General features: G+C 36.2%; 5 protein-coding genes across 6 annotated transcripts; 3 read left to right on the forward strand and 2 right to left on the reverse strand.

Moving 5' to 3' along the window:
* Positions 1-706: 706 nt before the first annotated feature.
* On the reverse strand, positions 707-3,403 carry LOC124206032 (F-box/LRR-repeat protein 4-like). Of its 2 annotated transcripts, none has more exons than XM_046603647.1 (12): positions 3,262-3,403; positions 3,033-3,196; positions 2,838-2,928; positions 2,590-2,785; positions 2,270-2,531; positions 2,048-2,173; positions 1,864-1,988; positions 1,695-1,804; positions 1,467-1,628; positions 1,214-1,388; positions 943-1,131; positions 707-866 (listed from the first exon to the last, which is right to left on the reverse strand). In XM_046603647.1, exons 1-12 carry the CDS (start codon positions 3,266-3,268, stop codon positions 728-730), a joined length of 1,746 nt encoding a protein of 581 aa, XP_046459603.1. In that variant the 5' UTR covers positions 3,269-3,403; the 3' UTR covers positions 707-727. The 2 variants fall into 2 exon arrangements, with proteins under 2 accessions (XP_046459603.1, XP_046459602.1); XM_046603646.1 differs by having other exon boundaries at positions 2,838-2,967; positions 3,262-3,388.
* Positions 3,404-3,576: 173 nt separating this feature from the next.
* LOC124206036 (GATA zinc finger domain-containing protein 1-like) lies at positions 3,577-4,877 on the forward strand. Its single transcript, XM_046603652.1, has 3 exons — positions 3,577-4,113; positions 4,198-4,447; positions 4,503-4,877. The coding sequence occupies exons 1-3, from the start codon at positions 3,694-3,696 to the stop codon at positions 4,664-4,666; spliced, it is 834 nt and encodes a 277-aa protein (XP_046459608.1). The 5' UTR covers positions 3,577-3,693; the 3' UTR covers positions 4,667-4,877.
* A 524-nt stretch (positions 4,878-5,401) lies between these two features.
* LOC124206035 (cyclin-dependent kinase 1-like) lies at positions 5,402-7,179 on the forward strand. The gene is made up of 6 exons (XM_046603651.1): positions 5,402-5,552; positions 5,656-5,835; positions 5,901-6,196; positions 6,257-6,412; positions 6,475-6,638; positions 6,707-7,179. The coding sequence occupies exons 2-6, from the start codon at positions 5,787-5,789 to the stop codon at positions 6,957-6,959; spliced, it is 918 nt and encodes a 305-aa protein (XP_046459607.1). The 5' UTR covers positions 5,402-5,552; positions 5,656-5,786; the 3' UTR covers positions 6,960-7,179.
* Positions 7,180-7,195: 16 nt separating this feature from the next.
* On the reverse strand, positions 7,196-8,479 carry LOC124206038 (eukaryotic translation initiation factor 3 subunit F-like). The gene is made up of 5 exons (XM_046603653.1): positions 8,319-8,479; positions 7,858-8,146; positions 7,699-7,790; positions 7,390-7,640; positions 7,196-7,326 (listed from the first exon to the last, which is right to left on the reverse strand). The coding sequence occupies exons 1-5, from the start codon at positions 8,425-8,427 to the stop codon at positions 7,243-7,245; spliced, it is 825 nt and encodes a 274-aa protein (XP_046459609.1). The 5' UTR covers positions 8,428-8,479; the 3' UTR covers positions 7,196-7,242.
* A 173-nt stretch (positions 8,480-8,652) lies between these two features.
* Positions 8,653-11,315, forward strand: LOC124206034 (transcriptional adapter 2-beta-like). The gene is made up of 11 exons (XM_046603650.1): positions 8,653-8,733; positions 8,807-8,904; positions 9,049-9,108; positions 9,167-9,323; positions 9,387-9,625; positions 9,692-9,933; positions 10,001-10,232; positions 10,473-10,528; positions 10,710-10,953; positions 11,025-11,087; positions 11,152-11,315. The coding sequence occupies exons 1-11, from the start codon at positions 8,727-8,729 to the stop codon at positions 11,251-11,253; spliced, it is 1,500 nt and encodes a 499-aa protein (XP_046459606.1). The 5' UTR covers positions 8,653-8,726; the 3' UTR covers positions 11,254-11,315.
* Positions 11,316-14,603: the final 3,288 nt, after the last annotated feature.

A 14,603-nucleotide genomic window follows, 5' to 3' on the forward strand; every position in this document is an offset into this window, starting at 1 on the left:
GGCCTCGTCTTCTCAGAGAATAAATTGCTAATAATGCTCATTTTAATAAAAAAACGGGAATGATAGAAGTATGAATGAGGTATTTTCTACTGTAAAATGAAGGACAACTTCTGTTGGTTACGACTACGGAGAAAATACTGACGAGAAATTTGGGTACAGTCGTTATCAAGAAAAATACGTGTGGTTTTTCTCCTTCCTGGCTATAAAACAATCGTGGTTGACGTAAATCACTATTCGTAATAAACTTACATATGGACAACTATTCAAAGAAACTTGCTTCACCACCACTCTTTCCTAAGCACGTCAAGTGGAAAAACACAAAAACATTTTGCTCGTGTTTCTTCCCCGATAGCCGACAGCAAAAATATTCATGACTGACAAAGAACCGGATGCGCTTTCTTGCTTTATCCTTATGATAAACGAATTGACAATTGCAGGTTAACTTTCAAGTAAAACAATTGAGGAGGGACACTTATTCTTTATGAAAAGATTTGTTTGATTAAGAATTTTCAAATAAGTATGGAGTTGAGTTCATGATTCAAGATTGTTTGCTTTTACTTCCACTGTTTAGAAAGAGCCACGCGAGTTGCAGAAAAATATTCTGTAAACTATTTTAAAATTGGGCATTTTTAGGTGATATGGCTAAATATTCTGGCACACACAAAAAAAAACTATTGGCTAATTATTGTAAAACCATTCGAGATGCTTCAAATAAGAAATTTTATAATTAATCTTCTTCGTTGATAAATATACGTTTGATACTAACATGAGGATATGTTCGTCTCCAATTTGATACATGCCCCGCGTCAATCTGACAACAGTAACTAACATCCAGTAACTGCAGCTTTCGGCATTGATCTAGTATTCTATTTAAAACAAATTAAAAATGCGATTGTAATATACGTATTTTCCTACTTTATAAATTATAAATGTTAAACTTGCCTGCAACATCCTTCCGATGTTATGTAGCTGTTGCCCAGCAAATCGAGTTGTCTTAAATTAGGGCAAAATTGCGCAATAGCTATCAAATCAGTGTCTTTGGCTGTTCTAGCGGCGGTCAGGAACAGTTTTTCCAAAGATCGACAGCGATTGGCTAGTAGGGATATCCAGTTACCATTCGGTGGTAGACCACTGTATAATTAACACACGATCAAAAAATATTTAAAAAATATACATACATATTCAAACGAGTGATGCACTAAATCCAAATTACCACCAGCCAATGTCAAGTTCCCTTAAATTTCCAAGTCCAACTAGAACTTCCATTCCGTGATTTGACAGATGACCATTTCTCCATAAATCAAGGGAAATAATACCCGGCCTGTGTCGATTTAGCCAGCGAACAATCTCATCTAGTGATCCGGAAAGGGCAAGATTTTGACAAGCGCCTATTCAAGAACAACAAGGAAGGTAAGAAATTGAAACGAAAAAGTAAAAAACATTGGTACGAACGACGAAAGAAGTACCAAGTGAAAGGTGAGAAAGCGACGTCATCGATTGCAAACTGACTAGAAGAGTAGGCAACTCGATCTGCGTATTATCCAATATTAATCGTTCCATCATGTGTAATTTTCCCAAATGCCAAAACGCATTTGACTCTAAATCACGACATCCCCGTAAATTCAACTCTGAAAATAAAAATGATTTATCATGAAAGTCCGATAATTCATTTTGTTTTACCTTTACGAATTTACCTTGTAAACAAGGGCAGCAGGTTGAAATCCAGTAAAGAACTTCATTATTTAGAAAAGTGCAATTCTCTAAGCGCAAAATTCGCAAACGCTTTCCAAATTGCTTGATGAACCTATGGAGAATGAAAAGTTTAATCATTTTTATGTAAAGTTAAAGTAGATAAAACCAGACCATGAAAAATCAGTTGAACTCAATTTTCCGTAGTTTCCACACCATGACATGTCCAAATACTGCAGACACTGGCATCGAACAGTCAGCCATTCTAATGATGAAAGATTGACACAATACCAATATGGCTAAAATAATCAACCCATTAGAAGAAAAATTGGGCTAACTGAAAGTGGATGTTTAATACTTTTAAATTCACTGAAGTGAAGAGCACCGAATCCTTGCATATTTTATTGAATGAGGTCGAGACGCATGCTAAAGAGCACAAGCTGTGAAGATCCAAAAATGAGAGTATTATGCGTAAAATTTCTTCCTGTTAAAAAAAAAAAAAAAAAAAAAAAAAAAAAAAAAAATACTAAATAAAGCAGTAAAAAGAAACAAGATCAACTTGATGAAATTCGGTCCTCACGGGTAATTTACTGAGATGGCAAATAGTTGAGGATTGCGCTGGGACTTGGTACTTAAAACAGAGCCGTTGTATACTTTCGATTGCATTGAAGCCTGGCACTAAACGATGGAGCCCCAATCCAATAATTTTCGTAGATAATCCTGTGACACAAAGTTTAAGCGATTCTTCAAACGGAGGATAGGTTTCTGTTCCAACCAGAAGAACAGCATCGATCTCTGGATAATAATCGGCCAAACTGCTGTCTATTTCAACTCTAATAATGCTAAAGAAATATAAAATAGGAATTTTGCTGAAAAAAGAAGCTAAACACTCAGTTCTACCTAGTCAGAAACTGTAGATGATGAGGTTCAGCAGAAAATATCTGTGAATGCTTCAGAGACTTTTTCATATGATTTTCATGAAACAATTTCCAATTTCCTTGGCCATCACCAGCCCACAGTCGTCTCACACAACCAGAGTTATATGTTTCATATACATTTACACAGTATGGATAGACAGGTTTTTGAAACAGGATATCTACATTTAAAGTATGTCAAAAAAGTCCCTAATTGTAAAATGAATGAATTACCAACAAAATCCTGTCCTGTTATGAGAACTTCAGTTTTTCCTTTAGAAGGTGAAATTACTAATGTTTCTTTCCACCATGGCCCATATGTTCTCTGAAGAACAAATGTTTTTTTTTTTAAATAGACCTTCCTCTACATAGTCTTCAGAATATGCTTTTTATTTCACACTTGCACTAATAATTTTAATAAAAAAGTACCGGGACGTAGGTTTCAGGAAAATCTCCATATGCCGGATATCGAGAAGGAGGACCGATTAAATTGTTGGCTGTGTAAGACACTCCATTTATACTTCCATACTGTGAAGTGTAGTATGTCACCTTGCTGGCATACTGCTCTATGAAAATGAGGCCTTCACTATTTCCTAATAAAATCATATAAAATTGATTTAAATGTAGGAAAAAAAATGTTAACACATTTCATTCTCACCCAACATGAATCGTTCAAAATGTCTATCACAGATCAAATTTGGGGGATTTACAAAATATGATTCGGGGAGTCCAAAATACAAATATCTAGCAGAAGAATGGTTTTGTTTACAAACGGAAAATTCATTTTGAGCGCCAGCTAGCGTCTAGTTCTCTAGTAGTGATTTACCATCCAATCGATGGTAAATTTAAATTTTACTAAGACTTTGATTCATCACACCCAATTTTTATTTAAAAATTTAATTTTGCATTCAATGTTTAAACTATTTTTATATAAAATTACACAAGTTAGAAATTGCAATGTTGTAGATTGTTGTCCACAACTTAAGTAAAAGTCTTCTGCTTTGTAAATAAAAAGTGAAACAATTTTTGGGAGACTCGTTTTCGGTGCTAGTGCTATTTCAAGTAATAGATTTTGTTATTAACCTTAACCATGCCATTTGGAATAAAACCTGTTTGTTTTAAATGCGATATCAATATATCAGAGATATGGCAAAAAAACAACGAAGGAAATACAGTTTGCAGCGAATGCTTTCAAGGGAAATTGACAACAACCGTGAAAACAGAATCTATTGTTATAGAAAAGGCGCCTTCACCAGAAATAAAATTTCAAGAAGAAGATGCTTATAATGAAACTATTGAAGTGGATGATGTTGTTGTGGATGAACTTGTGGATGATATAAAGCCACGTAATGAATTTGGCCCAGGGACCAGGTCAGGAAACACAACTTCAAACAGTAGAGGTGGACGCACAGGAACAAAAAAGACACGTGGAAGAAGCAAGAAACTAGGAACTGCCAATAAAGCAACAGTTGGCAAAGGACGTGGAAGAAGAGCTGTTTTCAAGAAACAGGTTAAACAAATCCATAAATTTGATAGAAAAATTAAATAGATTTTTCCAATAACTTTTTATAAATTATTCCTTTTTAAATTTTAGCTACCATCTAAAGCCCCCACTGTTGCTTCTACCTCTTTTACTAGTGGGCATTTGTTTCATCATGACATTTATTATCAAGTGGGGGACATAGTTTCAGTCACAGATGAAGATGATGGAGTTTATTATGCACAAATTCGTGGGCTTCTGCAAGACCAATTTTGTGAAAAAAGTGCTGTATTAACTTGGCTCATCCCAACTCAAAGTTCACCACCCCCAGATGTGGGATTTGATCCACAGACATATATTTTAGGTATGTGAATTTTATATTTTTTTTTCTGTACAGCATTAAAACAGTCTTGGTTTAGGTCCTGAAGAAGAATTGCCACGTAAGCTGGATTATCTTGATTTCGTAATGCATGCGCCGAACGAATATTACAAACTGGATGAAAATGTTCGAGTGTCTAGTGAAAAAGAAGCTGGCTATATTTGGACAAGTATGGGTGCCGTACGAAGAACTATTCATTCATGAAAAATTCCACCAGGATCATCCGTTTATAGTAGAATAGAAAGACCAAGGCAGCCGGCTCTTTTGTTCTTTGTGTCTTTTAATGCCATTACAGATTCGTTTGTAAAACAATTCCATCATTTCTGAAGTTTGTAACTAAAAATATTTGTCACATGTTCTGCTACCTCACTGAAATTCGGAGGAAGAGTAAATTAAATTGTTTGATCTGTTTTAAGTGTTCTTTTCTAAATTTTTAAGAGTTTTCACAATTTTAGTAAGATATTTTCGAAAATTACATGTCGGAAATTATAGAAGATTTTTTTACCTGCTTGCACGGCTTTCTTAAAAATAATACTTGACCATTCCTGCATTACGGCTTGCCTTGCGGGTAACAATGTTTTTAGAAATTATTTTGTGCTGAAATTTTGAGCTGAAATATTTTCTAGTCTACCGGTAAAAATGTTTCGATTATAGTGGTAATAAACAGTTCATTTAAAATATAATGATATTTAAAAATAATATCGATAATGTTAATGAGTTTTTCAAACTTGTATAAGTTGTATGGGTTTTTATTCATTCATAATACTAGCGTCATTCGAACTAATAGACAATTATAACTTGAAATCACCAGCGGGAATTTGTTATTTTAATTTGAGTTTTAATTCAAAACCTTAAAAAAGTTTAAAAGAACTATAACAAATTCGAAATCGTATAGTAGGTTCGTCAAATACATCCATTTTGTCCAATGGGTTTCTGATTATCACCCATAGAGGGCCGTGATTCTGTGAAGTGATGAAGTCGTTTCAAAATTTGGCGGTTACATTCCTTAGTCCAACGGCCGCCACCGTCTCTTTGACATCCAAGTGTGCTCACCTTTTCCTTTAAAGTCGAGTCTGTGGAAACACGTTGGGTACGAACTTTCTTTACTTTGTTAGATTATTCTCTGTTTATCGTGTAACGAAATATTTTATGCAAGAGTCTTACGAATCAATTGATGACAATCTGATTTGCAGGTGGAATACGAAGAATACGTCACTCCAGTTTTTGTTTGCTGCCATTCGACTTCAAATTTCCGTTACTTTCCCGAGATTTCAATTCTTCACACTTTTTGGTTTTTGTTCTTGTTTCTTAACAAACAATAGTGATGCCTTCTGCAATGGAAGACTTTACCAAAATAGAAAAGATCGGTGAAGGTAATGATCCCTGGTACACTAAGCTGTGTAACTTGAACTGATTTTAAAACTTTTGTTTCGCAAAGGTACTTATGGTGTTGTCTACAAGGCTAAAAACCGTAAGACTCAACAATTTGTTGCCATGAAGAAAATCAGGCTTGAAAATGAAGATGATGGTGTTCCTTCGACAGCCATCAGGGAGATATCACTTTTGAAAGAGCTGCTACATCCCAATATCGTCTGTCTGGAGGATGTTTTGATGCAAGAAGGAAAGCTGTATTTAATTTTTGAGTTCCTGTCAATGGACCTTAAAAAGTACATGGACAGCATTCCAACTGGGCAGTTGATGGATAAAACTCTTGTTAAGTCTTATTGCCACCAGGTTTGCTTAGAAGATTTAGGACTCATTTATATATTGGCCTGATTTATATTTTCCCTCTAGATTTTGGAAGGCATTTTATATTGTCATAGACGTCGAGTTTTGCATAGAGATTTGAAGCCCCAGAACTTACTCATCGATAAAAACGGAATTATTAAGATAGCTGATTTCGGTCTTGGGCGCGTATTTGGAGTTCCCGTTCGTGTCTACACTCACGAGGTAAAGGAAAGAAGGTTCCCAATGCATGGACGTATACTATAAATTCTTTTGAACTCACGAAGGTTGTTACTCTATGGTACCGTGCTCCTGAAGTATTGCTTGGGTCATCAAGATATTCGTGCCCCATAGACGTGTGGTCGGTTGGCTGTATTATGGCTGAAATGATAACGAAAAAGCCATTGTTCCAAGGAGATTCGGAAATTGATCAGCTTTACCGTATTTTCCGGTAGTGTTACTTGTCCTTTTTTTTTTATTTTTAAAATTACATTTGTTCCTATTTTATTTGAAACACAGAGTAATGAAGACGCCCACGGAGGAAATGTGGCCAGGCGTTTCAAAAATGCCCGACTATAAACCTACTTTCCCTAATTGGAATACTTACCACCTTCAAAATTCCGTGAAGCAACTTGACTCGATTGGATTTGATCTGCTTCAAAAAACTCTCATTTACGATCCAGCCCTTCGTATCACGGCTCAGGATGCTTTAGATCATGCTTGGTTTACCGATCTGGATAAATCTATCTTACCCACCAATGTGCCTGCTTAATTAAGCATTCCTCATGTAAACGATAGCTACTAAACCTGGCCAACTTCCTGATGGTCGTTTCTTGAAATTCTGTTTTTCGCTTTTCCTAATCATCATTTTTTTTGCTCTCTGAGAGAAGATGGGTGTGATTCTTTTCCTTGGTAGCGAAGAAATTTTCTTCCCCCTTGTGTACGTGTGACTGTATACTATAGTTTCCTAATAAATATGCTCACGAGGACTACATCAGAAAATTGTAATTTAATTGGGAGATGTTCATTTTTATTTTTTATATCAACGTTCTGAATTAAATTGTCAACAATGTGAGTTTTTCGTTCAGCGACAGTTGAGTCTTGGTAAGTTGTGATAGATATAATACCATCAATAAATCCTAAATTAATAAAGTTTTACAAAAATTAGATTAAATAAGTAAATATTGGGTAATGTTTTCTACCTTTCGGTTTGAATTAAGCATCTCTTCAAATTCGTCGGGTGTCATTTTAGGTACCGAATGAACCATATCTAATAGAGAACGACCAAACGTGTTGTCAGCCGTTTTGGAGCCACTCATTACGTCGTCAACATAAGCCAAGATAGTGTCCAGCATGTTTTCCATCTGCTGCGAGGCTTCAACAATCTGAGTAAGATCCGAAGCGATGCCCGCTTGACGTTTAACCGAGGTTTTGGTTTTCTGGCAGGCATTTACTGAAAAACAATCAAAGATTAATTCCCAGTATACATACACATTTTCTATTATAATTACATCCAATAGTTTCTGGGTCATAGCATGCTATCTCAACAGAAACAGGAGCAAACATGCATCCCATAGTTTTGCCTGTGATACCCATTGGGACACTAGATGATAATTTAAAGATAATTATTTTTCAAAGCAATTGTATCATACTGAATTAATAGCATGTACCTGACATAAGCTTTGATTCCCATACGGGTATCTTGCAATGTGGTGTCCACTGTAATGTGAACAGGATTGGAGGACTCTCTGGAGTAGTACTCATGAATAAGAGCAGAGTGAGATGTGACTCCAGTACCAGTTGCCCACCAACCTACAATGCTTTCTTGGGGATTAACTTTACGATGCAAGTCATACATATCCTTGGCAAAGTCCAATTCCACAGCCACTTCTTCTTCTGATTCATTGTGAGGCACACAAAAGCAATTGGTCACTTCCACACCATTTTTATCTGATGTGCCTGGAAAAAATCAATATGAAAAATGAGTTATCACAACTTCGATTTCGCATATTATAGGAATTTAGGTATATAATCCAAAGATTTTGTCAGGTACTCGATACCGATACACGTGTCAACAGTCGAAAAAACAATAAAACGCGAAAGCAAACGGATGATCTAAATTGTATGTTACCAAGCAACGTTCCAATTACTCTCTGTGCATCAGGATTACGACGCTCATAAGAGTCAATAATCTGAAATAATACAACAGGATGCAACTTGACAGTCAGATTGAGAGCCATTTTGCGTGACTTTTTTTGCAGACCACTACCGCATTGGAGCTGAAAAAGCCGACACGAACTAGTTGCCAATTGGTGATATATAATACGTTGAATTATTTCTATTTACCAAACACGTCTCGTTATACATTAAAAAAAATTTAATTTAATAAAATGTACGGTGTACATTGTTTATAAATTTTACACGTCATTTTAATTATTTTTTAAAGACTTCTCACTTCTCAGTCACCAGAGGGCGCGACCAATGCTTTCGCTAGCGTTGGCATAGCTTAGTTGTTCTTGATGGGAAGGGAAGGCTAAAGATGGCGGGTAAAAAAAAATGCTCTCGTTGAATCCTTATTTTCGAAAATTGAAAATCTTTCTTTCTGTATCCATTCCTCAGATTTATTTATGAAGCATCGATGTGGCTACTGTCAGGACGACATCCTTGGCATTCGAATCCGATGTAACGTTTGTGTCGATTACGAACTTTGTTTACAGGTGTGGTATAAAATCTTCGTTGAATGAATCCCTCCCCTTCCTTCTTTGTTGTTTGTTATGACGCCCACCGGAGTGGTATTGCCGGTTGGTCGGCGGCGAATTTGAATTATTTTAATAACACAGTTTTGCAATGTTTCTTTCTAGTGTTTCTCTCTTGGCTGTGAAATTGGACCACATAAAAGTAGTCATGGATATAGATTAATAGTGAGTATTTAAGTTTTTCTATCAAACTCTCAATAAATACTTTATTTTTAATTTCTAGGATCCTGGTACTTTTAGTATTTTTCCTGACCAACAAAGGGAGGATGAAGGTGGCTGGATTGCAAGGGAAGACTATCAGTTACTTGATGCAATAGAACAGTTTGGTTATGGAAATTGGGAAGATGTTGCGAAACATGTAGAAACACGGGATTCAGAAAGTAATTGTTGATTTTTATCAGGATTTTATCATCAGTTACTCTCCAATTATGTTTTTTTTACAGAATGCAAAGAACAGTACTGTGATAGATTTGTCACAGGAACAATAGGTAAACTAACATGGCAAGGGCTTCCAAATGGACTTCTCGCAAGTGGAGAGTCTCGCTTGGCAGCAATTGATCACACTTGTCCAGATAATGCACCTCTATCTCCATCCATCACATCACGACTACCACCTTTAGCTATTCAACCTGAAGAAACATTAGAACTTGGATACATGCCTCAAAGAGATGATTTTGAAAGGGTGGGTCTTAATTTGTCATGAAACAAATTGTCTTAAAAACTTCAACATTATTTTTATTTTTTGTAGGAACATGACAATGAAGCTGAGGCAATTGTTTCTCATCTTGCCATTAATCATGACGACGAGGATATTGATTTGGCTCTAAAACTGGCTCAAGTCGATATGTATACTCGCCGCCTGAGGGAAAGAGCCCGAAGGAAGCGGGTTGCTCGGGATTTTCAACTGGTATCCCAATTTTTTAACGCTATCAAGAAAGAGAAGGAAAAACCTACGACTGCCGCAAAAAAAAGGGAGTCCCAAAAGGAAAAGTAATTCATGTTTCAATTAGTTAACTATAGATTCATTACAAACAGTTACATTTTTTTCCTTGTACAGAGAAACGCAAGAAAAATTTCGTTCGTTTTCCCAATTCCACACGGCACCTGAGCATGAGCAATTCTTACGCAATCTAACTAAAGAGAGAGCTTTGCGATTGCGGATTCGAGAACTAATCAAATACCGTAGGAATGGATTAACTCGACATGAGGAATGTACTGAATATGAACGACTGCGATACTTCCGTGAAAGAAAGAAAGAAGCCCGGTTGGAGCGCCAGCGCCGGAAATCCGTAAGCAATTTTCCCAGTCTGTACTATTGCTTGCATAGTTTCGTCAAGCGATAGTAAGAGTGTGCGACTGGTTTATTTACCTGTTAATACTTCGTTGAAATGAATCATTATTGGTGGTGTCCATTGGTTGAATATTCGATTTTATTTTTTTACTTATGTGTCTTTATTTTAAGTATCTTACAAGCTAGTTAAATTAGAACCCAAAAAAGACTGGAAATTGAACAATAGACTTTAACGTAGGGAAGCAGTGGACCGGGGCCGATTGTACAAAACCCTGGGACACTACACAAGTCAGAGTAAGCTTTATTATTTCCCCTTTTTTACATACTATGTGCAGTTTAACTCATCAGTTACCTGTGATAGCTTTGCATTATATTACGAAATCTCAACTATATTTCTTAGTTCTTAGAATTGTTAAGTAAATTCGTGGCTTATGTATGTAACTTGTTTTTTTTGTTTTTTTTTTTTTTTTCGCAGCAACGCAAGGGAAGAAGTGCTACTTTCAAGCTTTCGAGACGCAAAAGTCACCTCCTTCGGCAGCAACAACAACAGCAGCGTCCTCAGCGTTTCAAGCAGTCTGCCTCGACTCGGGCCCGTACTCTCCGCTAATACCCGACTTTCACAGTCAGAATGGCAGGAGGCAGTTGCTAATTTCCTCGCCAAGAGCGACGATCTCACTTTATGTCCCGGTTCAGAACTGCTCAGTCCTGCTGAAAAGCAAGTCAGTGAAACGATTATTATAATTATTATTTTTAAAGTTTTATCCAATAATTGTTTTCCTTTAAATCTCAGATTTGCCAAAATCTACGTTTGAGACCATTGTACTATACGTCATTGAAGGCCAATCTCATATTGGTAAGTCGAATCATTCACTCTCTTGATTTATTCACTTGAAATAAAATACAAATCTTTTTCTCAGAGTGGGACCGACAAGACTCCGCTCCTACCCGGCCTGGCTGCTGACGAGCAGTCTATGATTGTAAATTATTTTACGAAAGCCGGTTTTCTGTCTGTCGAGTGAAAACAGCAATTTTGTGTTGAAAAAATATGTGTCTTTTTTGAATAAAGTTCAACTGTTTTTTTTTAAACGAATTTCCAATATTCATTTCATTTTAGTTTTGATAGATTAGTTAAATTTTACGAATAATTTTGAGTATATTAATATAATTTGCATGATAAACCTTTTTTGTTTGATCAGATAAAAGATCACCTGATTTTTTCATCTTAATAAGAACAAAGTGCAACGTGAGGTGGCGGCCACCTATCAGTATGGTTACTGGACTCGACTGGACTCAATCTCAATGTTAGATCGCGGTCTTAGATTCAGAGTCTAAGAGAGGTAGAACTGGGGAGGCTTAGTCGGAGAAGGGTGAGGGGAAGTGGGAAGGTGAGTCACTAAGGAGATCGCTAAAATCTACAATTCTTTGCACGCTACTATCCGGCTGACCACCAATATGAATGAAAATTACAACTCTGACTCAAATTTTTACTCTGAATCAAAATTTGAAATCAGATTAAGTCTATTATGAACATACGCATGTATAATTAACTGCAAAAGAATTTTATTTTCACGCATGTCGGTACAACCTAAAGGCTAAATCTCAGTTTCTTTGAAACAATAAAAATTCTTCTTAGAATACCCGGGAACGAATGAATAATTTCACAAATTAAAAAACCTTAACCTTGTATAGCTATAAAATAGCTTTAAATGAATTAATTGTGAATAAATCAGAATAAATAAATTTCGGGAAGCCACCACCAGCCGTAGAAAGCACATTGAACAAAAAGCGGAACACACTGGCACGCCAGCTGAAATCTCAGTTTCTTTGAAAATAATAATCATTATTCTAATAATACCCAGGAATGAACAAATAACTTCGTAAATAAAAAAAACTATACTTAATATAGCTGTAAAATAGGTTTAAATGAAAGAATTGTAAATAAAATCTAATAAATAAATGTCGGGAAGCCACCGCCGCAGTCGCATTGGATGCCACCGTGGGGGTATGGCAAAAGTCGGACCGTACTGGCGAATGCCGTAGATTACTTTGTTGTAGCGTGCTGGCACGCCAGCAAGCGCCATTTGACGTTGCGTGCTGGCGCGCCAGCTGAGACCAGGTTGTACCCATTGCGTGCAAGAGAGACCACTCTCTTATCTCTATTCCTCTGACATAGCTGCCTAACTCTCCTTTACCTTGTAGGTTATATTGGCAAGAGCGCCTTAGGGTGCTTGAGCTGTTGCTAGAGGGCACCGGTGTTTCCCACTTTTACCCTTACTGCTGAAAGTAAAATTACAATATCTTATTGATTAGTTAATTTTACTTAGATTTATCTAAACAGTTAGAATCAGCGAAAAAAACTGAATATTTTTGATATTTTTTATTTATTTTTTCATGAAAATACCCACCCGAGACCCGACTAGCTTTAACACGGCGAGATAGGCGAAGAGTCCCGTCCTTAAGTAAAGTAGTCCATCACGATATAATAGGAAAGGTACACTTTCGCGCTACCCCAGTCTCTTGGAAGAAACGGCGGGTGTTCAGTGAAGGGACGACACGACACTGTAGCACAACAATCAATTTCATTTGGTAATGGATGGAATTAAAATGCGAAAAATAGATTTTTGGTTATAGCGCTGGCATGATAATGAAGATGGACATGGTTCAAGTCTCATTATAGATTTACTTTTTTTTTGAATAAAAATATTGTTTTGACCCATGCCCTTTGTTAACCATGACTCAGACAAATCAAAATTTCGCGATAGAATTTTTTTTCACAAAATTTCATAGAAAAAACATTGAATTTATATAAAAATTTGGAAAAATTAGGAAGGCATTTAGCAAAAAGTTCGACTTAACAATAGGCCCTGAATTTTTCATTTAAGACAGTTTTCAACCGGCTTACGACTATCCCTTCGCGGCGAGCTGAAAAGCTTGCTTTTCTATCTTATTATAAAATAGAATAAACAAAATTATGTAATAAAAAATACATTTGATTTGATTTTTCGGTGCAAATTTCAAAAAATTGTGAATTTCAATCACAAAATAAACATATAAAAAATTGCCTAATCTAGATGAATTAGGTATTTAAGGATAGGGAATCACATAAAACTTAAACTAAATCAATTTCTGGACACATTGATTGGTAATTTTACAGATAACGAACGAAAAACCCCTATTTTTACTATACCCCCGAGAGGCGATAAGCTTGAAAGACTAGCGAACTCGGCGGGGAATCTTGGGACCCTTCACTGAACACCCGCCGGTCTTGGGGATAGCCGAGAGTGTACCTTTCCTATTATATCGTGGTCTAATGGTCAGCATCCCGGGTTGGCATGCATGATACACGCATGTTAAATGTAAAAGACTATAGCTTTTTCATAAAAAAGGGATTTATTCCTTTTTTAATGTTCCGTTATTGGGAAAATAACAAAAAATAATATTGATTTATTCATCTTTGATAAGTCATTTATCCCTGAGGTATATTTATATACGAAGGTCCTTAACAATATAGGGTGTGGGGTATAGGGGGTAGTAGTAGGAAAATGTGTCGAAATGGGGGTATCACGAAAATCGTGATATCTCAAACATATCAAAGAATTATAAAAAATCCTTTTGGATTCTGAAAGAGGGATGAAAGGGCTACATTTTGTAACAATTAGTTTTTTTTTACAAGCCGAATATACGGCTAAAAGCGATGTAGTCGGACGTGGAGACTTTGGGTTTTCGTGATATTTCACGATTTTCAACCGTGATTATCTCGTGAACGGGAAAAGATAAAAATCCGGACTTAATTCCGTTGGAATCGCCTTGCGATTCTGAACAGATTAGACCTAGTCCGGATTTGTAAAGTTCTTTTCCGGATTACGATCCGAAAAGTACCCCCACCATTTCGGTCCGGTTGAGTGGGAGATCGCTTGTTAAGAGGAATTTTTCAAAAATTACAAACTTAGTTTTCCTTTCCGACTTGATCGAGATTCGAACCCCGAACCATGCGAATGGCAGCCTGGGTTGATGACCATTAGACCTATTTATTTATATTATTGAAAGGGAAAAATTGAGTATGATGGTAGCTCGCTATCTATTAGCCAAGACTCATGTCATGCAACATGTGACCGCATGATATAATTGTATTGTTATTATAGTAATAAGTGTTACTTTAACTTAATCTAAACATGAAGTGCGACGTGGGGTAGCGGGGCGAAGCCTCCGCCACACCTAAGTCGCACCACTCATAATATTGACAGATTATTAGTCAATTAGTCAATTAGTTAATAAGAATCAAATCATTTAAGAGAATAAAGGGAAAAAAAATTTTCGAAAAAAATAATAGTATGTATACTATTTACTTTCTACTATTTAACCTTAATTT

Source organism: Daphnia pulex, chromosome 10 (genome assembly GCF_021134715.1).
Source record: "Daphnia pulex isolate KAP4 chromosome 10, ASM2113471v1".
Taxonomy (NCBI): domain Eukaryota; kingdom Metazoa; phylum Arthropoda; class Branchiopoda; order Diplostraca; family Daphniidae; genus Daphnia; species Daphnia pulex.